General features: G+C 41.5%; 1 protein-coding gene across 1 annotated transcript in view; it reads right to left on the bottom strand.

The window, feature by feature from the left end:
- ercc5 (excision repair cross-complementation group 5) overlaps positions 1-25,831 on the bottom strand; it is a 143,528-nt gene that overhangs the window by 35,458 nt on the left and 82,239 nt on the right. Inside the window, exons 12-17 of the mRNA XM_041198712.1 lie at positions 23,309-23,421; positions 12,614-12,789; positions 9,721-9,836; positions 7,213-7,305; positions 4,469-4,529; positions 1,174-1,317 (exon numbers count right to left, since the gene is read on the bottom strand). Of these exons, the coding sequence (XP_041054646.1) occupies positions 1,174-1,317; positions 4,469-4,529; positions 7,213-7,305; positions 9,721-9,836; positions 12,614-12,789; positions 23,309-23,421 (703 nt within the window). The remainder of the gene's footprint in view (positions 1-1,173; positions 1,318-4,468; positions 4,530-7,212; positions 7,306-9,720; positions 9,837-12,613; positions 12,790-23,308; positions 23,422-25,831) is intronic.

Raw genomic sequence — 25,831 nt, 5'->3', positions numbered from 1 at the left:
AAATAAACATTAAACTTTATTTTGGAATTAAACAGAGTCACATGAAGGGACACGTTTTATTAAATTTTTACTGTCTTTATTAATTTTTTATAAAAGCGCTTCAATCTCCCTGAGGCAGCTCTGTGGCTCAGGGAGATTGAAGCACTCTTTCATGTGCATGCGCGAACTGGGCGCTAGGCCCAGCTCTCCCTCCTCCACCCTGCCAGCAAAGGCAGCGCTTAGTGCTGCTGCTCACGATCCATGCAGGGCAGGCTTTAATTGGCCTGCCCGTGTGAAATCGTGGTGTGGAGCTGATCGTGGGCGGGAGTCGGCTTCCCGACCGCCCCTGCCCACCCCTACCTAGCACCCCCACCAAGGGCAAAATCCTGCTCTAAATTTTAATCTGACACTTCCTGGTTAACTCTTCAGCTAAGTACCATGGATCTGTCCGAAATCTCCAGCCTTAGCTCAGAGTCAAAGACTTTCGCGGAGGGTTCCAGGCAGCAAGGAAATTGCCCATCGGAAGTTGAAACTTCCCATGGAGACTGGAAGATTTGGCCCATTGTTTCCGCCCCTGTTTGTTAGTTTGTATTTGTAAACAATATATTTTAAAAATTAATGGATGGATTTCAACGAAACTTGGTACACATATAGGGCATGGCCCAAGGAAGAAATGATTAATTTTTGGTCAGGATGCAGAACAGGATCCATATACTGGAATTTTCTAAATGATCTGTTAACACTGGGAGATAGGGCAAATTGACATTTTTTTTAGAATGTCGTGGGCTCTTTATTTAGAATGCTGCTGATTGTTTTAGAATGCCGTGGACTGTCTCAGCTGTTATGGTAAAATTTGTCACAGCTGTCAAAATGTGAGCAGAATTATCAGAGCAGGTTGCTGGATGTAAATTGACCTGAAGACATGTCAGTGAGATAGAACCTCTTAATAAAAAGATTTCTTTTTTCAGCTTTGTAGTTACAAATCATCAACCAGGCAGGGAAAAGCCTTAAGGAAGAGCTGTATAATTGCAATAACATTGAGTTAACACAGAGGCAGGCACTCTACTGAGTCCCTTTTGACTTGCTCATAAAATTTTCATGTTTTAAGATGAGACAAAGCATAGATTTACAAACTAATCTCTGCATAAATCTTAACTATAACACATTTTTTCCAGTATAAAAGAATGAAGATACCTGAGGCATGGTCTGTAATAGGCTTCTTCGACGCTTGGTGAACTCCTTGAGGTCCGTCAGGATTTCATGTCTTACCTCTGGAGGTAAACTAGCAAAGTCTTCTGATTCAATGTCTACAGAATGAGGATTCTCAAGAAATACATTCTAAATGGAATTGAAAAATTAAAAAAAAACATTATTTGTTGCTTCTCATTATGTAAAAATAAGATGCAGTCGAAGCTCAATTATCCTGAAGTATTTTTGGCTTAGTCAAGGGACCAGGCAACTATGTCGTTGGGAGCAGCAAGAGAAGGATTTCTGTTTACCACAAAGATAAAAGCAAAATACTGCGGATGCTGGAAATCTGAAATAAAAACAGAAAATGTTAGAAATACTCAGCAGGTCTGACAGCGTCTGTGGACAGAAAGATAGAGTAAACATTTCGAGTCCATATGACTATATTGTGTATGACTATGGACTCAAAACATTTACTCTGTTTTTCTCTCCACAGATGCTGTTAGACCTGCTGAGTTTTTTCAGCATTTTCTGTTTTTGTTGTATATATTGACCAGCTGTTCAGGGACAGCCTCGCAAAAATGGCTTTTCTTGCATTTTGCTGCTTTTTAAAACTTGTCAGCTCAAGAATAGTAACCTAATAAAAAAATCTGAAAAACAAAAGAATTGGAGGAGAATTGGGTATTAAAGAGATCGGGGGGCGGGGTGGGGGGGAGACACAGTGGCAGCAGTTGAAAAGATTTTTGTAGGAAAAGGATATAATAGCATCAGGATTGGCAAAAGGAGCAAAATGGTCAAATGTTGAGGGCAGAGGAACACGACATGCATTTGGCTTTTCTCGTATTCACTTCATTTTCTGTTTTTGTCAGCTGGACAATTATGCAAAAGATTTTTTAAACACATTACGTAAGGAAAGGTTGTGAAAGCACTTGGGTTTCCCTAAAACACAGAGCATCACTGCACAGGGGCTAATATAAAAGCACTGGCTACATGGTACTGAGCAGAAGGTTTACATTCAAAATATTTTATATCAGTGAGATCGACATATAAAAGAATACATTCTTCTCTTTCTTCCTCAACGGTAATCAGTATGATCTTTATCCCAGTGAAATCTTCATTATTCACCAGTCTGTGGGAGATGGGGAATCAGGTGAGCAAAGGATTTCTTATTCAAAGCAATGTTCACCAACAAGATACAGAATTTTGACCTTTCACTTTTATTTCCTAGTTAATATTGCATCTACGACCAAATTCCTTCACGTTTGATGCTGCATTCAAATAATGATGTGATGGCTTAGTTTCTGCTGATCACGATTAATTTCATGTGCAAGGAGGGGACTGACATTATTATGCATCAGTACACTGCTGGTAGCTTGGTGCTAATTGCATGGTGTGTACCAGCCTTATTCTCACCATACTCTCCGACAATTTCCATGCTTCCTTCCCCCTCTGATTTTCTGCTATGATCTTTACACCTCATCTGGGCCTAAATTTTGGTTCTGTACTTGCCTCATTATGACCTCCTTTTACAATGTGCCATTTGCACTTTTCTCATTTAATCACTCTTTCCCTCATCCAATCATACACTCCTCCCCTTTTTTCCTGCTGCCCATTGTTTCCTGGCTCTGCACTTGCTTCAAGGCTGTTCACCTCTAACATCTGTCAGTTCTTCTGAAAGACAATTGATTTGAAATGTTTACTCTCTTTCTCTGTGGGTGTTGCCTGACCAGCTGAGTATTGCCAGCATTTCTGTTTTTAATTTCAGATTCCAGCATTTGCAGTGTTTTCCTTCTGTAAAGCTGAATGTTGTCAACAATTATCCATCAATATATATGAAAATATGAGTTTTTCAAACTTTTGCTGTTAAGAGGATCCATTTCCTTAGACAATTTCACATTGTTTATCAAAATAACAAGCAGCATATACATGTTTATAATGAGCATATAACAATCTGTGGTCCTATTAAAATATTGTGCTCATGATAGTTTACCAGAAAATAGACACAACCTGACTACATTGCTCAGTCTGCGAAGTAATAAAAGGCACCGAATAAAATTGGTCAAAGTAACCAATGGCAGAATTTTCTCTTTGGCGTACGGGGGTGGGCACCACATGCTGACGCATAAAATGACGCACGGTGATGTCGGGTATGCATCCCAACGTCACCGTGTGTCATTCGTTCTGATCTTTCATTCGGTGGGCACGCACCAGAGTTGGCTGCGTGCCTGCACTGTCAAAGTTCTGTTAAGGCCATTAATGCAGAAATTAAACTAATTGCGGGGCTGCCCATCCAACCTTAAGGTTGGCAGACAGGCGAAGAACTCAAGCGGCCTTCACGTTTTGCATGAAACCTCATCCAAAGGCAGGATGAGGTTTCATGAAGGTTTTATTAGTTAAATATAAAATTTTCATGACAATTCATAAACTATGTCCCAGCTCATGTGACAGTGTCACATGAGGGGACATGTCTGAATAACTTTATCTTTCTTTTTTTCTAACTTTCAATTTGAACTTTATCTCCCTAAGACAGTTCTGTGCCTCAGGGAGATTTCTGTATTCTTTCCTGCGCACGTGCAACAGAGCGCAGGCCCTGACTCTCCCTCCTCCCTGCCACCCGCACAGGTAGTGCTGAGCGCTACCGGGCAAGTGTCACACTGGACAGGCCTTAACTGGCTGCCCGCTCCCGACTGGCCCACCTGACAGAAAGTTCTGTCCAATGAGTCTAATTCCCAAATGGATCGCATGACAGCCAACACTCGGTACAACTAAACTTCCAAACTCCATCAAACCTTGATCAGAGGCCTGGCCTCACAATGCACACGTAGGCCAGGATTTTCCGGCCCCGCCATGGCGTGTGTCCCCTCAACAGATGCCGCGAGCCATTTAATTCTCCTTTTAGTTCGGCAGGGCTGTAATATCCTGTCGGGCAAGAGGGGCCATAAAATCCTGGCAATAAATTCGTTGACCAACTGCTTGTTCCCATTTCGCTCCCAATCTCTAAACGTTACTGATGTTGATAAAGTAAAGGCAAGATGTTCCAACACAGATTTTAAATGGATTTGTGATATTGTGGGTCCTGGAAGCCAGTGATTGTTTTACTCCCTACTGACAGTTGAGCTTTTGGGAATTTTGGAGGACAGGGTTTTTGATCAATAATGCCCACGTAACTTTTCTGTGGCTTGGCTGGGAAGGCTGCTCTTGAATCTTGGTCGGCCCATGTTATAAAGCTGTGCATCCCAGACACGATGGTCAGTGCCATGAAATACTCTCACACACACAGAAATTATTGCTGATAGTTCACCTGGAATTGTTTTTCATTGGTCATGCGTTCTTCCCACTCCTTTTCTGCCTCTTCGTCTGAACTAAAAAACAGTAAAATATTACTTGTGTGAAGAGTACATCAAAAAAAAATTATAAATATCATTTCAATAGCCAATCTCATTGCTAACATTTAAAAGTCAAAATTTAATGATGATTAAACTAAAAATGGGCAGATTTTCCTGCTGCCCTGGCAACGGGTGAAGTGTGTTATTCCATTTCTGGGGCTGTGTCTCTTGAGCAATCGGCATGGATGCAGAATGTTCAGAAGCTGATGCCAGGAAAGGGAGTAGGAATATGTATGGGCAATCAATCTTACCACTGCATGATGTTGGGGGTGGTGAGGGGGTAGGTGGAGTTTCCTTCTTTAAGGATACTTCTCCACTCTCCAATTGGCAAGAGTGATAGGTAGGTCAGAATTCAGGAATGCCTCTTCCTTACCAAGATCTGGCAAAAAGGTTTACAGCCATCATAAGGCTACATAAATCTATGGTACAGAAACAGGTTGTTCAGTTGATCAGGCCTATCTTGGTGTTTATTCTTCCCTTGAGCCTCCTCCTCCTCTATCTACATATCTTTCTATTCCTTTCTACTTTATGTGCTTGATTAGCTTCCCCTTACATGCATCTATGTTATGGCTTCAACTTTAACTTGTAGTAGTGCGTTTCACATTCCACCACACTATGGGCAAAGAAGTTCCTCCTGAATTCTCTATTGGATGTATTAATTATCTTATATTTATGACCTCTGGGTTTGGATTCCCCCACAAATGGCAAAACCTTCACTTTGTCAACTCTCAAATTCTTTCAATTACCTTAAAGCCCTCTAACAGGTTATCCTCAGCCTTCTCTGAGAGAAAAGATTCCCAGCATGTTTAGCCTTTCCTGATAAGTATATCCTCTCAGTTCTGATATCCTTGTGAATCTTTTTTGCACATTCTTTAGTGTGTCTATATCCTTTTCATAATATGGAGACCAGAACTGTTTGTGACCTAACCAAGATTCTAATTCAATTTCTGTCTTTCAGTATTTGACTCTAGAAATCATACAGCCACAGAAACAGCACAAAAGTAGCCATTCGTACATTGTGCAGAGCTAGCTCTTTGAAAGAGCAGTTGTGTGTCAATTCCACACCCCTGCTTTTTGTCCGTAACCTTATGAGTTCCTCAACCTCAAGCACTGGTCAAACTCACTTTGAAAATTATTCATGGAATCATTTTCCATAACTTTTTAAGGTATACTTTTCCAGATCCCAACAATTTTGGAATGCAAACGTTACTCCTCATTCCCCCTCTAGATCTTTTGCCTATGATTTTAAACCTAGCACCTCAGGGTTCAGCTCACTTGTCAGAGAAAATATATTGTTTCTCTACCTACTCTTTCAAAATGTATCAACTTGAAAACCTCTATTGGGTCACCTCCAAATATTCTGTTTCAAGCAGAACAGGCCTAACTGTTCCAATCTTGTCTCATAACTAAAGTCCCTCATCCCTGGCAACATATTGGTAAATGTCCTCTGTACCCTTTCTAAGGTGTTGACATATTCCCTGAAATATGCTGCCAGAATTGTCCACAACACTCCAGGTGGGGCCTAGCCAATGATTTATAAAATTCTAGCATGATCTCTTTTGAACCCAAGTGTTTGGTTTATTTCTTTTCCTTTGTGGTGGTATATACCTTTTTAACTGCTTTTAGTAAGTTTGTTTCTTATGTCCATACACATTTTTCCCCCTTTGGAGAATATCAACCACCTGTTGAACCATGTCATGAATGGTCCCTTCCATGGCCAACCCTGGAGTGGGACTTAAACCCAGAGCTTCTGGCTCAGAGGCAGGATTGCTACCTACTGAGCCACAAGATCTCCTACATTGCTTTTAGTGATTTGTATAATTGTACCCCTAGTTCCTTTGCTTCTCTACCTCATTCAGAGTCTTATTATCCCAGTATGTAACTTCATCGTCCTATCAAAATACATCAACTCACACTTATCTATATTGCAATTAATTTGATAGTTACCCACCCATTATGCAAGTTAATTAATGCCTTCTTGTATATTGCCACATTCTTCTTCAGTATTAACTAGATCACCCAATTTGATGTTTCTGCAAATGTTGAAACGTTATTTCCAATTCCCATGTCGAAATCATTAATGTAAATTGTTAACAACAATGGTCCTTGCATCTATCCCTGTGAAACACCATTTCCCACCTTTTGCCAGTGTAAGTAGCAACCCTTAACCCCTACTTTATTTTCTGTTTTGTTGATAGCTTGCTATCCATTCTGGTACTTGTTCCCTGACTCCACATATTCTGAGTTTAGTCATGTGTTTACAATGCAGCACTTTAATCGGAGGCCGTTAGAAAATCCAAATATATTATATCACTGCATTACTCTTGTCAACACTTCATTACTTCTTCAAAGTAATTAATATACCAGGGAAATGGGAATTCCCTGGGGGAAAGGGTCAGCCATAAAACATTAAATTAAATGGCATAATAATGATTTTGTACTGTGCAATGATTGTTCTTGTTTTGGAGAAAATCAAAGTACTCTTACAAGCAGTTAAATCTGCCAATTTAAGTGTGATTTGTGCCAGTACTTGAATATACAGCATTAGAAATTGATTAGTGGTCCCAATATATTGCTTACACAAAAATCCACTAAAGTACTTGATATATTTACTTCAATATTAGTATGATTAGAGTTTTTTTTAAAAAAAGAAACAAACCTGTTTTCCTCCTTCTTTACCAAGGAAGGCAGAATAAAAATATCATCAGTTTCTCCTCTTCTCACCTGAGAAAGGCTGGGTACGATCTCATCACTGTTGACAAGAAAAATACTTTGCTAAAACATTTAATTTCTAGTAGAAATACTTCTCTGGTTCCTAATGTAAGCAGAAAAGTTGATTCATATATAAACTTGTTCAGTCAGTCCATCTTTTTCACTCACATTAGTGAATGGAATAAAATACATTCATGACATTGGAATTTAGAGTCAAAGACTTTCAAAAATTAGCATTTATCAGCACAAAATTTTACAGTCCATTCCTAACTTCCCTCTCCATAGTCCCCATTTTCAAATGTCAATGCGAAAGTTAACTATTTTATATACGTATTGATTCAATGGCATCAGCCTCTTCTCAAATAGAAAATAATTTTAACCAACTAATGCTATTGATATTAAGCAAAAGAACTATGATACACAAACACAGAAATTCTGCACACAGGAAAATCCAACCATGTATGGCTGGCAACCATGTCATGTCTGTGAAGAACATTCAGAGATCATGTTAAAAAGGATCTGTGCCAACCACGGCAATTCTAAGCAATGTGTCTGTCCCTAATGACCTGAATACATATCGATGACTTGCTGCTTAAGTGATTATGACCTTGCATTAATTGACTTTCAACTAATTACTCGGGTCTGATTTTAAACTAAAATTTGATTGAAAAGAAATTGCATCAACAGCCTGGAATGTTACAAATGAACACCAGATTTGCACGTCAGTGGCACAGTACTTTGAAGCAATAACACATGGCACTTGGTGTGGAAAGGATGCAGCTATAATTCTCTGGTTTAACCAAATTCTCAATTGCACTATAGGGAGGAGAGGTTTAGTCACCATTTTGCACCTCTCCACAGCGTTAGAGAAAATTGGCTGAATTGCACATCTTTCAGCAGACTACCAAGAGTTGCAAAGGCCTTAGAGCAGGTTACCCATTCGCTTGAGGAGAGAGAGAGAAAAGACATTAATTTTAAAAATTATAATTTTAATTTCCTATTTTCCTTTGGATGTTTCTCATTCTTACCCCCCTTTTAAACCTACAAGTATATCTGCAGATGTACTACTTCTTCTTCAAAGACTTCTTCTTTGTAACAAATACTCAAGTCTCATTTATTAAAAACGGTTAGTGGCTTACAATATTTCATTTCAAAATCCATCAAAGGTCCCATGTCCTTTATGATATTTTCCCATTACAATTTACTTGCAATACCTGCAAGAGGGGCTCTGATGATGATTTTCAATGTTTTAGTCTTAGTTAATGTTAGTAACACTAACTGCTAAAGATAGTTAAAAAAAACTATCAGCTTGCCTGCAGTTTCTGGCTTTGACCATTGGAGGGTTCACAGGAGATTAACTAAGTATATACATTTAAATCATTGGTGAGTCACAACATTCCATTTTTAAATGGATTGAAAATCCTGTCAGAAAATCTCTATGGTAAAATCTATTATAAAGTGTTCACATAAACTGCAGTAGCATTTACACATACTGTGATTAGAGATTTACAATGTTGAAAACATCAAGTAAAATTAGGTGCAAATCAAGAGCTAATCTAAACTGGTTGTAGAGTTTACATGCTTAAGGTTCAAAACTCCTGTACAAATATAACGAAGCATAATAGTTTTTAGGATCATGCTTGCTATTTATCATGCAATTATCAAATTATGTTTTAATGTGCTGGCACCATTCATACTGCCGAGCTTCCCAATTTGGCCTTTTCCGTAAACAATGGCTATGGTCAGCTGAATCTGAGTGCCCTGTGCTCTCTCAATTTGATGCCTTGTACTTTAGCAATCAAGGTCAAACTCAGACTTCTCCATGATTCTCCTAATGCACTGGCTCCCTATCCAATCCAGTTAAATTATCAGCTCCTCCTCAATCCACTGACTCGCCGTGTCCTATTATCTTGCACCACCCAACAAAATAGAGGTCCTTGTATCATCTACAATCTCTTCTCCTCCCCACTCCCTGCCTCTAAACACAATCTAACTGATGTAGCACATTTATCCTCTGCACTCTCCAATGTTGGGATGCTGTCTTCCATAAAACTTTCCCAATATGTTTATAGTTATCCTACCTGAACTTCTTTTTCCTTAAGTCATTGAGAGATGTTTTCCCTCACTGCTTAATTACTCTTCTTTCTGATTCCACTGAAAAAAACAATCTGACCCTATTTTCTCTGTCCCCTCCCACTACTTTCTCTATTTCATTCCCAACCCTCTTCTTTTTGTCTCTCACTCTCCAATCTCCCTCCTGTCTGTCTCTCCCCACCATTCCATGGTCCAAGTATTGCCCTTCTCTAACCCTCCTTAAACTGAATAGTGTAGATAGTTTTCACTTCCTGTGTGCATCAAAGGAGAGCAATTACTTTAGCAAAACATTCAACATTTTTTGAAACTTTTGTTTTTATTGAAGTCAACATAATCTTAAACTTTAAAGTACTTCACTAACCTTCTGCCACCTAAAACATTTTTTAAGGCATGCTGCTTCAATATGGTTCTCAATAGCTTATCTGTAGTTTTCTTTGTGTCTTTAACTGCCAGCTCCTTTCTCTGCCACCTGTTAGTCTAAAATAGATGATGACTTCAAATTAACCAGAAGCAAGTGCCATTGTGCAACTATAAAGCATATACAAAGCAATGTAAAGGCCAACTTCACTTTGGCAAAAGAAATTGAGTGTGAAATTAACCTTACCTGGGATGGAACTTCATTAGAGAAAACAACTGAGGGAAAAGGTACATGCTACAAAAGCAATTCAGATCCATCATTTTAAAAGACTTTCACACTTTGATGTTAACTTTTCCTGCTATTAATTCCTTTGTTCATAATAGAAACTGACAAAGTAAACTTACGTACCTCTGCCAGTGGTGGTGCTATAGCAATTTTGCATCACCCAACCTCTCATTCTGTACTTCAGGGAAACAATTACGGTCCAACCAAAGCTACCCCTCTGCTTTCTAAACTACATTTAAATAATAATATACAGGATCAAATTTATTATGATTATAGAATATGACTTCTAAATCTAAATCAGGATGGAATTGTGTTTGTGTATCCAAGTCCAATTATCCCTGTAACTGCTGTGATGGCCCATGTGTTTTGGGGGAAAATGCTGTATTTTAGTTTGGAGTGGTGGTCCCTTTAAGAACTAGATCTCTCTGGGAGATGATTTCTGATAAAAACATCTTGCTTCTGGTAACTGATCATGTGACCAAGTTGTCTTAGAGAAACATAATAGAAAAAAGGTCAACAAGAGTTAATTATAGTGGGAATAGATTTGCGTGGTTCTGATCAGGAAACCTTTTTGGGCCAGAGTTTTCGGCTTGGCGAGCGGGGCTAGGGCCTGCTCGCCGAGGTGTAAAATAACGTGGGATGATGTTGGGCGGGCATCCCGACGTCACTCCACATCATTTAGATTTTCAGTTCGCGGGCATGCAGCCAACTCGGCTGCGCGCCTGCCAGACTGTCAAAGGCCTATTAAGGCCATTTAAATATCAATTAAAGTAATAAACTGAGCTGCCCATCCAACCTTAAGGTTGGCAGGCAGGCTAAGAGCCCATGTGGCCTTCGCATTTTTCATGGAACCTCAGCCATGGGCGGGATGAGGTTTCATGAAGGGTTTGTAAATTAAATAAATTTTTTCATTAATGTTCATTGACACTGTCACATGAGGGGACAGGTCCTAAATTTTCTTTTCTTTATTTAAATTTTTGAAACTTAAACTAATCTTCCTGAGGCACTTCTGTGACTTGGAGATTTTTGTGTTCTTTCACGCACACGCCACGCTGTGCGGGCCTTAATTGGCCCATCATGTAAAATGGCGGTGTGGACCTGATGGGGGCGCTGATCAGGTTTGCGCCAGCTCCCGTCTGCCCCTGCACAACCCTCCCCCCCCAACGGGGGAAAAATTCTTCCCTTGGAGTTTAGAACAAGTTGGTTGCAGAGCAGGGAACATATCTTCCAAGCAGAGTTCAGCTAAAAGGGTAAACCCTTGAAAACTGAAGTACTCCTAACAGTGAGTTGTACTTCTAGGATAGCCAAGCTGAAAAGAGAGAGAGAATGCTTAGATACAAGACTCCAGAGTTAAAGAACATTTTTTTTATTCTTTCACAGGATAAGTGTGCTGCTGACTAGACCAGCATTTGTTGCCCTTGAGAAGGTGGTGATGAGCCACCTTCTTGAACTGCTACAATCCATGTGGTATAGGTGCACCCACAGTACTGTTAGGGAGGGAGTTCCAGGATTTTGATCCAGTGAAGGAATGGTGATATAGTTTCAAGACAGGACGTTGTGCGGCTTGGAGGGGAACTTGTAGGTGGTGGTGCTCCCATGCATCTGTTATCCTTGTCCTTCTAGGTGGCGGTTGCAGGTTTGGAAGGTGCTGCTGAAGGGCCTTGGTGAGTTGCTACAGTGCATTTTGTAGATGGCTCAACTGTATTTCACTTGTAAGCCTATTCGCAGCAAGTGTGGGAGAGAAACAGCCTGTGATTGGAGGAGCAGTGAGTAGCGGGAAAGTGCGTGATGGCACATTAACCTGAGCACTGGAGGATGTATGTGGTTGTAATAATTAAGTACAAAGCACTACATAATTGTTGCGCATCCATGCAGGTGCATAGATTTGAACCCATCATGCCACCTACATACAGTAAAATCTTTGTTATCCAGCAATGATGCCTGTTAATCAAAAATACTGGTTAAGAGGGAGTTACATTATTCCTGACACAAGACAAGCTGCTGCTCTGTCTTTGAGGAGTTTGAGTGAAGTGGGCAAACAGCTGGGAGTCAAACGCCCCAGCACAGCAGGGCATCATAGTAAAACCAGCACAACTGAAGACCAAGCTGATACCACAACTGACATCATGATCTTCAGGCCGGCTTTTTTAAAAAATCAATGCCAGTTGCTCTGGGCAATATATCTTTGTTCACGCACAATAACCAAATCTGACCCAATAATTTAATAATTTCAAGATTACAGCCTAGTAGTTTCTTAAATAATCTGAACACTGAAAGTGACCGGCTTTAAAAAAAATGCACTGTCAGAAATTCCAGTTAACAGAGAATTCTGGTTGGTACAGTGCTGGAAAATGCAAGGTTTACTGTATTCCTGAAAAAATTATTGGTTCAACTCTTGCTGAGGAACTTTTATATACCTGCACAAAAAGGTTCATTTTTTTGTGTAATGGTTTTAATGTTCTTGAACTTTGATGAAGTTAATATAAACAGCTGACAATATAAGCAACAAACATTTTATAAAATAGATTTTGGATGAACTTAAAATGGTACGGCTTTTGTTATCTAATCACATAATCATGGAAATGAAATTGTATTATTAGACAGTACTTACCAAAGTTTGTTTCTTGAGCAGAGGTGTCTTTCCATCAAAAACAACTACTGGTCTTATTCGATAAAACAAAAGTTTACAAAGTCGATGAAGCAAAATCAGGAGGTGAGCATTTGGTACAGCATTACCATGGCGATCTCTTGCTCCCTTCACTGCCTGGTTTAACCAAATGCTGATATCTTTTAACAGTGGTTAAGAAAGTTTTTTATTCTTATTTACGGTTTGGTAAAGTTATTATTTAGCTTAACTGAGGAACCATTAATTCAGACCACAAAGAAATCGGGGCCGACTTTTTGTCTGGGTGTGGAGGCGCATTTTGGTGCACCGAATGGTCACATAGTTTTTTTTAAAGAGAAAATCCGATTTTCATCTGCATTCCCAATCCCATTTTCCTCTTCACTGTTTTGGGGGTTGGGAATGCCGAGTATGCAAAACACACATCTGCCCCAACTGAGGTTGGGTTCCCCATTTTAAATGGGGGCGAAAATCAGATATCTTCCTGTACACCATTTTCCTCTGGCCTTGTAGGGTTTTGGAAGCCCATAAAAAGCACGTCGGGTTTGAAAGTTCATGAAAAAAATGGAGAGTCTGAAGAGTCTAGAACAATCTGAAAATTAAGTGTAAAAGGTTTTCACACCTTCAAATGTCACTGTTAGGTGCTGTATTGTAACATAGATCTGTTTTTAATAGTGATTCATCATAGGAATCTGTTCTTTAAAAATAAGTTGACCCTTACATTAACCAGCCTTGTTCATTTGTTCACATGCGTTACAGTGCTATTTCAATGGAGAAAATACCACAATGCAGTAAAAACTGTTACAGAATGTCCAGTCAGCCTGTGCTGTCATATTTTCTACTGTGATTTAAATGGCTCGGCTGATTTTAAAAAATTGATTTTTACACTTGAATAAAATCTAACCACCTGCTCCCTTACATTTCAGTTTTGACACTTCAAAACAATCTACACTTGAAAAAAATCTAACCATTTGCTCCATTACATTGGCTGACAGGCACCCTGCTTTGAAACTGAAATGAGTAGCTTCTGTTCATTCCTTCCCAGAGAGTAGCTTATTGTTTGGACAGCTATGGCTTGGGTGAGTTTCAAGTGCTAATGTGTTTCAGCACAGTCTGTGTTTCATTCATCTAAGAATGAATGACAGTTTCAAGTAGATGTAATAACAGATTGTCCTTTTGATGTGTTTGCTGGTCTGTTGACACAAGCAAATAGCAAACAAGTATTACAAGGCTTTTTTTTACGGCTGAATACATTTTTTCTTCAGTATCAATGACATGAAGGCTTTTATTAGATGGTGAGTAGTTTACTCCCTCTGCATGGGGGGCATAGGTGGTTGGAAGGAGCATGGAAGATACATGGGTGGGGGCACAGAGGTGCAGGGAAGGTTTACAAGAATGACACCAGAAATACATGGGCATACATATCAGAACAGGATTGGCAGGTTGGGTCTTTTTTCTCTTGAGAAGGGCTAAGGGGTGACCTAATAGAGGTCTTTACAATTATGAAAGGTTTTGATTAGTAGATGCAAAGAGAATTTTTCCTCTTGTGGGAGAAGCATAACGAGTGGCCATCTATGTTCGATAATTACCAAGAAATCCAATAGGGAATTCATAAGAAATCAAGGAATGGTAAGAAAAAAGAACTTGCTACCAAAGGGAATGAAGGGAATAGTATAGGTGTATTTAAGAAGCTTGATAAACATTTGAGGGAAAAAGGAATAGATCGTTACAACGTTAGGTATAGATGAGAAAGGATGGGAAGGAGGCTCAAGTGGAGGATAAAACCTGGCATGGACTAATTGGGCCAAGTGGCCTGTACCATGCTGTATGTTCTATGTAATCCTCATCTAAAAGACAGCGCCTTCAAAAGTCATGCATTTACTCAGTACTGTTCTGAAGTGTCAACAATTGACAACATTCAAACAAATTTTAGGGCCATCTGCTACTAACTTGTCCTGATGCTACCCTTAATATCCCCATTAGCACATTCCTTAGATAATATCACCACCGTTAAAACCATTTGCCCTTTTGTCTATGACACCTTTGGCAATCTCTTCTTTGCCTCTACCTATCACTGGTCCCCTATCCAGCTCTACCTGTTCCCCCCCCTATCCTCTACCAGCTTATATTTCACCTCATTTCTCTATTTCCTTAGTTCTGATGAAGAGTCATACGGACTCGAAACGTAAACTGTATTCCTCTCTGCAGATGCTGTCAGACCTGCTGAGTTTTTCCAGGTATTTTTGTTTAACATTCAAACACATTTGCCTAGAAAAACAGGTGTTGCAGGGTTGTAATTTCAAGGTCTTCACCTCTAAAATTACTAATCCAGATGCCAATCAGCAAATGCTTGATATTGTGGCTGTCATGTTCAGTAGTAGTTAGGTAGGAATAGAACTTCAATGATGTCCCAATTAGGGTGCACCTACTACAGTGTCAGCGTGAAGCACTTTAACTGTGCAGCAAAATTTGCAAACATGGTACCAATTGGGGATGGCAAAAAATGATGGCCTTGCCAGCAGCACTTACAAACATGCATGAAGAAAAGAAAAGATATTCTTCTTTAAACTGTCCCATCTATTTTGTATTTTTTCATGAATAAGTTCATTGCTGAAAATGATTCTTCGATTTTTATACCGAAGCACTTCAAACCCCACTAGCATTTTATATAAATTTCTGAATTTTTAACATTGAAAGTGGAGCTCAAATTGTCTAATGTGATCTCCTTTCTTCATTAATCATATGAATTGAAAATTTGCTTCCATAGATTATTGCTTGGTATGACTGTGAGGCTAAATGTACTGAACATGACAACCACAATATCAAGCATTTGCTGATTGACTGATCAGTATCTGACAACAGTTGCTGTTAATTCTGTTGCTGGCAAAATAGCAAAAACTAAAACATGTCAAAATTGTACTCAAGATTAATGGGCACTTGCAAGTACTTGAAAAAATCTGAGGGATTCAGATGATTCTTCCCAGGTACCAATTGTTCTCCATGTAATCTCTTTATTTCTGGGTAGGAATATATATAACTGAAATGGAAAGCAGTGAAGTTCATTTGACCTAGAATTGCTTGCCTCATTGCAGAATCCATATTTTCTAATGTACGATCGGTGGTTAGGCTGTTGGTCCTCGAAATGACTTAACTGGAGCAGCACCACAAGAGCTGTTGGTGTTTAAACTTTCTAACTCCCATATAGTCCTGTTTACCCATTACTCCTATGTCGTGCTATGAACATGTAATTTCATGGTTCATATGTTTTAGGAATAAAACTTCTAATTTGGGGATTTAAATTTTTAAATGTAAATGAAGTCACATGTTTGAGAGGCTGGTAAACAGATCTAGAATAATAGCAATTCAGAGGGTGGCCTGTGTTTATTTTATAAGGTTGGAATTTGAAGTGTGAAAACACTAAACAATGGCCTCTCTCTCGAGTTTCGTGGTGGAGATGGGATGTCTACAGTTGTCTCAATAAATTATTCATATGGTTTCCCAGGTCAAAGAAAGATCTGCAACTGGTAAACAAGGGAAGGTCTTCAAGTATCCATATACTTTTCAGATCAAAAGACAGATTTGGAAATTAGAGATAATAGTCGGGATTTTCTGTTCCCGGTCTAAGTCCTGTAGCGAGGGTGAGAAGCAAGAGCATTATCTGCTGCAGAGTCCAATGGGAAATTGCACCGAATCATGCGATGCTATGCTCATTAATTGTGGTTTCCCCAGACAGCTATTGCTTTATTACACTCCTAACTACGGACCAGGACTTAGAACGCAGAACCCAAGGAGTACCGGCACCCATATTGAGCAATGTATCGCTGGGAGTACTGCTGAATGCACTGGAGGAGAGAAGAGACATCCTCCACCAAGGGATGGAAGGAGAAGGCCCGCCCGACTCACCAACCCTGCATGGGAGCCAGTTGCCAGGGCAGTGAGTGCCAACCGCATTCATCAGAGTACAGCTCTGCAGTGCAGGGAAAGGATGATTGACCTCAGCCAGTGTAAGTAAACCCTCTACTCCCTATAGTCACCTCACTGAATGGGAACTGGGACATTGGCTCAGTGCAAGGCCACCATTTATGCTGCCCATGCATAAAAGCATGTATCAACCTGATGTGGTGATACCTCATAACCCCACTAAAGTCCCTGTAGCTTGCAGGTAGAGAGGCGACTGCAGGTCGATGACTGTGCCATACCGAGAGCTCATATTATGCTGGGGAGTTTGGCGTAGGGAGGCACCAGCATTCACTGCTGATGCTATGACTCTGTTGGCCTTATCCTTCTGACTGCATGAGCTCACCGTTCTAGAGGGTGCTGTTGAAGAACCCTTGTGGATTAGCTGCAGTGCATCTTGCACATGGAACACAGTAGTCAGTGCGCTGTGGTGAAGACTGGCAGCATGTGAAAGCCATCTGCATCCCAATTGCTCTCAAGCCATCTGCTCTCCTTCCACAGGACAAGTTAGTGCATAACAAGTGCGAGAGAGAGAAGATGGGAGGGGGCATGGCTGAACTCCGGCATCTCACACCATTTGAAAAACAGGCTGCCAAGCTGGCAAAGGGGGTTTGGGATTGGTCATATCCAGATAGTGAGGTTGGCATCATGCATTAAGGAACCATGCCTACTGTCTTTACATAGAAACAAAAGGATCATGCTCGGTGCCATGTTGAAGGCAACTATGCAGTCACTCACTCTCTTCTCTTTTGATTACAGGTGCCAGCAAAAAGGTGAGGCCAACCATGAAACCAAGTCCCACACCAGCTCCAAACCACAGAGGAGTGAGGATGATGAAGATGACAAGGATATTGAACCTGTTGAGTTACCTGCACCCTCCACCAGCCGAGAAACACACACCTTGGTGGGTACTAGGCAGGGTCTCACACTCTGGTGGTCACCTCACAGGCAGGTGTCCGCAGCAGGAGGAGGCAGGGACAGCCAAGGTCATTGGCACTTGGAGGACTGCTGGGGAAGAAGCTGCAACTAAGTTTGAGTCAGATGATGAGCCTCTGGGAATGGTCCTAGACAAGATGTGAGAGATGAGAACGAGGCGGGGGAACATCAGGTAGAGAGTCGGAGGCCCTCAACAGAGTGTCACGTGAGGCGGAGGAGACTGTCTGCCTGTTCTCTGATGAAATGGGACTGATATATGCATGCATCAAGAGCTCCATGGGGAGGGTGGCAGATGCCATAAAGAACCTGGTCCAGCAGAAACTGAGTTTCAGCCGGAGATGCATACAGACCTGCACTCTATTGCTGTAGCCATGAGTGAGCTTTTGCAATGGCTACTTGAGAGGAGGACTAGGCACCACGACGTCCCTCCACGCACCCCTTTCCCTCAAGAAGTCACGGACAGGCCCTCGGGCACCAAAAAGGAGAGTGAGGCAGACACCCCTAGGGTCTCCACTCAGGAGTCTTTGAGGGTGCATGGCCATTCTAATTCCCCTTTACCAGTAACCCCACCTGCTCCAGCCTCTAGGTCCCCAAATGGTGCACCTGTCCCAGAGCAGGAGACCCAAATTAAGCCAGGGCCCTCCAGGCCTCAGGGCTGCAGAGGATGCCTGCCAAAATCATCAAAGGCAACATGGCATAGTGGTAAGCAGGTTGCCTATACCCCTACTGCGGATGTTCGGGGACACCTAGATGCAGTGGCAGGAAATGTAAAATTAAGAAGTATTGAACTCACTATGGTGGCATGGGTACACTATCATTGTTCATTGTTGATGCACAGTTGTAAATATATGTATTTTAAGGAAGTCTGCTGTCTTTTCATTGTGTCCGATCACTTTAATGCCTGTGGGCATCCCCTGTATTCAAGGGGACAACCCTGCCTGGGTCTACGTCCCTCCAGAATCATGCATGCACAGGAAGACATCGATCTTTGCCATGGTCCTTGCAAACCATGTACGATAAGCCTCCCATGCATAGTGCTCCTTTGCCCTTCACAGCCTTTTCGATAAAATCGCCTTTGTCTAGTCAGAACGACACGTTGGGGTTCTCCTATAATTGTCTAGTTGAGCTGACCTGCAGCTTTGCCCACCCGATGACCCTATTCCCATCCAACAATTCCATATCTGGACTTCGAGGCACTGGGTAGGTCTGAAGCAGCCATGGTGTGCGCGTCTTTCGAGGCTCGCTCAAATAACTTTTCCCCTCCTCTTGTTACCAACACCATCCCCGCCATCACCAATGATCCCCTCGTGTCACTGTCAACCTCCCCATGCTCACCCATGAACACCCCCAATCACCCTTCGGCCTGTTACAGTGAATATCTACGTCCCTTCCCTCCCCAATGAGCCCACCCAGGTCACTGTTCAAATGCCCACACTTGTCCTACCCACCCCAAAGATCTGCGTGTCATTTCCTCTCCCCTCCAACAACCCTAACTGCCCCTTCACCCTGCAAGGAGTGTTTGGGCCGGTGGGGGGGGGGGGGGAGATGGAGGGTGGAAATTCCAGTTGATTGTTCATTTAAATCCCGATTATGAGATCCAATTCAGCTTCCTGATGGCCTCTGGCAGGAATGGCAGCCTGCTATGATGTTTGGGACTGCAAATTCCCACTGTCAATTAGTTTGAATCTCTATTTGGGACATATTAGGTATGTCAGACTGCCGCAGTGATAGATTGGGAGGGAGTTTTATTTTTGGTTTTGGGTTTACCTGTGAGATTTCTCACAGAAACAGACAGTTGGAACATGGAAGCAGCTTGGACACAAGCAGAAAGACCAGTAGCAGAGGGTTATCGGAAACCTAGGGTGTTTTCTAATTTTGGATTCAATGAGGAAGAAAGCAGTGAGGACCATGTTTGGGGTGTCCACAATCGTGAGGTGCTTATGGAGAGTTCAGTTGCCTAGCCCGATGCTAGTGGAAGGAGCCCAAGAAATCTCATACCCCAGGGAATAGTGGGAACATTGAGGAAAAACACTGAATTCCTGAAAGCTGTGGGCACACCTTGGTTTGGTCCTGGGGAAATGGAGGAGCTGTCGAGATCCTGTAAAGAATAGGGAAACTCTTGGGTGGAATGGGGAGTGTCCTATAGAGACTTTTGTATTTAAAGAATAAGAGTTCATGAAATATAGTGCTAAGTTAGTAGTTCTTGCTTTGTTCAACTGTTGTATATTAAAAGGTTTTTTGTTTAAAATCTGAAATCTCTGATGTTATTCTTTCAATTAATAACTGAGTGGTGGAATTTTTTTTTCAATGTTATCTTCATCTCTGTAAACTCATTTAGATCTCCGCATTCTTTCATTTCTGGCCTCTTGCCCGTACCTCATTTTTTCATTGCTGTACCATTATCAGCCCTGCCTTTAGCTGCCTAGGCCCTAAGCTCCAGAAATCCCTCCCTAAACCCCTCTGACGTACTGTCTTTTGAAGGTGCTACTTAAAAACCTACCTCTTTGACCAACTTTTAGACCCAGGCTCTATTATCTCCTTTTGTGGCCCAGCAACAAATTTTAATTGCTAATGCTCCTGTAAAGTGCCATGGGATATATACTATGCTAAAAATCTATACAAATGCAAGTTGTTGTTTATAGCATATCTCCATTTTTATGAAGGAATGGAAAAGCTGTACCTCAACATTTTATGTCAGTTCAAATAATGGAATTCTCTGTTGCGGTTTGCTACTGAACTGAAATTTCAATCCCTCTGCCAGTGATGCACTTTGACTGTATATTATCTACAGGTTACAGTGCAGCAACTTGTCAAGCTTAGTTCAATAACAGTTCCAAGGCTACAGTCTTTACCACTCAATGACATACGCAGTGGATTTTTTTTATTCATTCATGGGATGTGGGCGTCACTAGCTAGCCTAGCATTTATTGCCCATCCCTAATTGCCCTTGAGAAGGTGGTGGTGAGCTGCCTTCTTGAACCACTGCAGTCTATGTAATTTAGGTATACCTATGGTGCTGTTAGGGAGGGAGCTCCAGGATTTTGACCCAGTGACAGTGAAGGAACTGCAATGTATTTCCAAGTCAGGATGGTGAGTGGTTTGCAGGGGCGGAGCTTCCAGATGTTGGTGTTTCCATGTGTCTGCAGCCTTTGTTCTTCTAGATGGTAGCAGTTGTGGGTTTGGAATGTGCTGTCTAAGCAGCCTTGGTGAGTTCCTGCAGTGCATCTTGTAGATGGTACACATTGCTACTACTGTGCGTCAGGGGAGGGTATGAATGCTTGTGGATGGGATGCTAATCAAGCAGGCCGCTTTGACCTGGATGGTGTCAAGCTTTTTGGGTGTTGTTGGAGCAGCACTCATCCAGGCAAGTGGGGAGTATTTCACCGCACATCTGACTTGTGCCTTGTAGATGGTGGACAGGATATGGAGAGTCAGCAGGGGAGTTACTCTCCGTAGGATTCCTGTCTCTGAGCTGCTCTTATAGCCACAGTATGCCTATATATGGCTGGTCCAGTTCAGTCAATAGTAACCCCAGGATGTCGATAATGGGGTTTTCAGTGATGGTAATGTCATTGAATGTCGAGGCGCGATGGTTAGATTCTCCCTTTTTGCAGATGGTCATTGCCTGACACTTGTGTGACTCAAATGTTACTTGCCAATCGTCAGCCCAAGCCTGGATATTATCCAGGTCATGTTGCATTTAGATTGCTTCAGTATCTGAGGAGTCGCAAATGGTGAACACTGTGTAATTGTCAACGAACATCTCCACTTCTGACCTTATGATGGAAGGTTGATGAAGCAGCTGAAAATGGTTGGGTCGAGGACACTACCCTGAGGAACTCCTGCAGTGATGTCCTGGAGCTGAGATGGTTGACCTCCAACAACCACAACCATCTACCTTTGTGCTAGGTATAACTCCAATCAGCAGAGAGTTTTCCCCGATTCCCACTGATTCCAGTTTTACTAAGGCTCCTTGATGCCACACTCAGTCAAATGCTGCTTTGGTGTCAAGGGCAGTCACTCTTACCTAACCTCTGGAGTTCAGCTCTTTTTTCCATGTTTAAACCAAGGCTGTAATGAGGCAGGAGTTGCGTGGCCCTGGCTGAACCCAAACTGAGTGTCCGTGAGCAGGTTACTGCTAAGCAAGTGCCGCTTGATAACTGTTGATGACCCCTTCCATCACTTTACTGATGATAGGGAGTAGACTGATGGAGCAGTAATTTGCCGGGTTGGATTTGTCCTCCTTTTTGTGTACAGGACATATTTGGGCATTTTCCACATTGTTGGGTATATACCAGTGTTGTAGCTGTACTGGTACAACTTGGCTAGGGGCGTGGCAAGTTCTGGAGCACAAGTCTTCGGTACTACTACTGGAATATTGTCAGGGCCCATAGTGTTTTCAGCATGCAGTGCTGACAATATCAGTAGGAGTGACCACCGCACAACCCTTCTGGAGACCAGGCTCCATCTTCACATTGAGAATACCCTCCATCGTGTTGTGTGGCACCACCACTGTGCTAATTGGGATAGGTTCTGAACTCAAGACTGGCCAACCACAAGGTGCTGAGGGCCATCAGCAGCAACAGAATTGTACTCAACCACAATCTGTAGCCTCATGGCCTGGCATATCCCCCACTCTACCAATCCCACTGAAGGGAGAAGAATGATTTACATTTACATTTCTGGGGGTTTAAGTGGAACAAATACTAATGAGAACAGATCAATTGATAAATAACGACCCACAGCAAAATTACATACAGTGAAATGATAGAAAAGAATAATGAAGAGTCAAAGACAGGATGCCAGACAGGAAGAAATTCAATGTTCAAGTATGTAAAAGGGATCTAGCCTTTATGAATTTGGAAGAAAAGACATTAAACTAGTCAACATATCAGCAGTGAGAAATCTTCAATGAGATGGATAAAGTACTGCCAAAAGGCAAAACGTGGGTGCATAAATAAACATTATTTCAAACAATAAGATAGGTTGAAAAGGTTGGACCTATACCCATTGGAGCTTTGAAAGTGATCTTATTCAAACATACAAGATTCTGAGGGGACTTGATAGGGTGGATACCGAGTGGATGTTTCCTCTTGTGGGAGAGACAGGAACTAGGGGACACAGCTTAAACTTAAGAGGTCTCCCTTTTAAGATGGAGATGAGGAAAAATATTTTCTCTGAGGGTCGTTAAGTCTGTTCAATTTTTTTCTACAGAAAGCAGCGGAGGCTGGGACATTGAATTTATTCAAGGCTAAGTTAGAAAAATTTTTGATAGGTAAGGGAGTCAAGGGTTATGGGGGGGCAAGAAGGTGGAGTTGAGACCATAATCAGATCAGCCATGATCTTATCAAATGACAGAGCAGGCTCGAAGGACCGAATGGCTACTCCTGCTCCCAAGTCCTATGTTCAAATGCAGCCTAAATCTAGAGTCAAGCCCTGACTTGACACTAAAACAATGCAGCACAATAGTCTTCACTTTGTTTCCTTCTTTGGTTTCTGCACAATTCAAGAGCTAAATATTAGGTAGAACACTTAAGAACCTTAAACACACAAGTTAACCTCAATCCATTTGTCCTGTGGCCACTCATTTCGCTGATGATACCAGCTCTTCATTACCACTGTGATTTACACACATAACTTTAATATTAGAGTGAAGACAAAAAACGCTTCACACCAACGCTGACGTTGTAACGCCAACATACCTGTAGATATAATTTGCTTTTCCACACTACTACCAGAACTGTGAATAGAGGTCATTTTAACAGTCAAGGGTAGCTATATAAAGGATACCAATAGCAAGTATTTTTCCTTCAAGAGTTTCTGGATTAATAGGCTGGCCTGTACACTCCAACAGTTTCCACAGTCCTTTAACTCCCATAATGCTGCTTAAAATCACACAATATCTGCAAGAAAAAAAGTCTTACTTTATATGGCACTTTTCATGGCCACCAGACATCTCACAGTGTTTTACAACAAATGAAGTACTTTTTGAAGTGTAGTCATCGTTGTAATGTAGGAATCATGGCAGCCAATTTGCATACAGTATATTCCCATGAACAGCTATGTGATAATGAGCAGATAAGCTTTTTTGTGATGTTGACTGAGGGCTAAATATTTGCCAGGTATCAGGGAAAATTGCTCTACTGTTTTTTGAAATAGTGCCATGGGATCTTTTATATCCACCTGAGCAGACAAACGGGATCTCAATTTAATGTCTCATCCGAAAGATGGCACCTCGTCCAAGTGCAGCACCCACTCAATCTGCCAGCTTAATGACAATTATGGGGAAGTTAATGGAATCTATAATCTCAGAATTGTTACGGTGTAGAAAGAGGCCACTCAGCCCATCGTGTCTGCATCGGCTCTCTTAGCATTTTAACTTAGTGCCTATCTCTTGCCTTTTCCCTGTAACCCTGCACATTGTTTATATTTAAATAACCATCCAATGCCCTCTTGAATGCCTCAATTGAACCTACCTCCACCACACTTCCAGTAGTGTATTCCAAGCCCTAACTACTCGCTGTGTGAAAAAGCTTTTTCTAACCTCACATTTGCTTCTTTTGCAAAACACTTTAAAATCGTTCTCTCTGGTTCTTGATCTGTTTACAAGCAGGAACAGTTTCTCCCTATTTACTCTGTCCAAATCCCTCATGATTTTGAAAAGTTCTATCATGTCTCCTCTTAGCCTCTCCTCCACAAGGAAAACAGTCCCAACTTCTCCAATCTTTCCTCACAACTGAAGTGTCTCATCCCTTGAACCATTCTCGTAGACCTCTTCTGCACTGTCTCCAATGCGTTCACATCCTTCCTATAGTGTGGCGCCCAGAATACTCCAGTTGGGGTCTCACCAGTGTCTTATATAAGTTTATCATTTCCTCCCTGCTTTTGTACACTATGCCCATATTCATAAAGCCCAGGATAGTATATGCTTTAGTAACAGCTCTATCTACCTGTCCTGCCATCTTTAATGACTTATGTACATATACACTAAGTCTCTCTGCTCCTTTTGAAGTTCTACACTGTCCTCCTCACATTTTACAATTTCTCCCAAGTTCTGTGTCGTCCTCAAACTTTGAAATTGTCCCCTGCACACCAAAATCTAGATCATTTATGTATATCAGGAAAAGCAAGGGTCCCAATACCAACCCCTGGGGAATTTCACTACAAACCTTCCAGCCTGAAAAATACCCATTAACCATTACTCTCTGTTTGCTATTCATAAGCTAATTTTGTATCCATGTTGTTATTGTCCCCTTTATTCCATGACTTATAACTTTCCTCAAGTCTGTTGTGTGGCACTGAATCGAACATCAATGGCCTTGCCTGCATCAACCATCTCTGTCACCTCTTCAAAAAACTCCAGAAAGTTAGTTAGACGATATTTTCCTTTAACAAATCCATGCTGACTCTTCCGAATCAATCCACATTTTTCTATGTGACTATTAATTCTATTCTGACTAACTGTTTCTAGAAGATTCCCCACTACCAAAGTTAAACTGACTGGTCTGCAGTTGCAGAGCAGATCTTCACAACCTTTTTTGAACAAAGGCGTAATGTTTGCTATTCTCCAATCCTCACACCTCCCCCAAATCCAGGGACATTGAAAAATTATTGCTAGTGCCTCTGCAATTTCCACTCTCACTTCCTTCAAACATTCTTGGATGCATCTTATCCGGTCCTGGCGCTTTATAAAATTTAAGTGCCAACAGCTTATCCAAAGCTTCCTCCTTATCAATTTTAAACCCTTCTAGTGACTTAGTTTCCTCCTCTGTCACCATGGCCTGGGCAGCATCTGCCTTATAGGTAAACACCTCAGCCATGGCTCTATGTGTAAATCCCCGTTTTGGTCCCTAATAGGCTTTCTCCTCCTTTTACCACCCTTTTACTACTGATGTGCTTATAGAATACTTTTACGTTAGCTGCTTGTCTTTTTTCATATCCCCTTTTGCTTCTCTTATTTTTCAAATCCCTTCTGAACCTTCTGTATTCTGCTTGATTCTCATTGTACTTGCTACCTGACATCTGTTGTAAGCGCACTTTTTCTTCTTTAACTTAATTTCTATCATCTTTTGTCATCCAGAGAGCTCTGGATTTGTTTGTCCCACCATTCCCTTTTTAGGGAACATACCTTGACTGTGCCCAAGCCATCTCCTCTATGAAAGTAGCCCATTGTTCAGCTACTGATTTTCCCTCCAACCTTTGGCTCTATCAGGCCCTTTCTCCATTCTTGCCCCATTGAAGTCTGCTCTCTGCCAGTTGATTATTCTTGCTCTGGATTAACCAATGTCATTTTCCACCGTCATCCTAAACCTT

The sequence above is a fragment of the Carcharodon carcharias genome, chromosome 11, assembly GCF_017639515.1.
Source record: "Carcharodon carcharias isolate sCarCar2 chromosome 11, sCarCar2.pri, whole genome shotgun sequence".
NCBI lineage: Eukaryota > Metazoa > Chordata > Chondrichthyes > Lamniformes > Lamnidae > Carcharodon > Carcharodon carcharias.
This window is presented reverse-complemented; position numbering and strand designations above follow the sequence as displayed.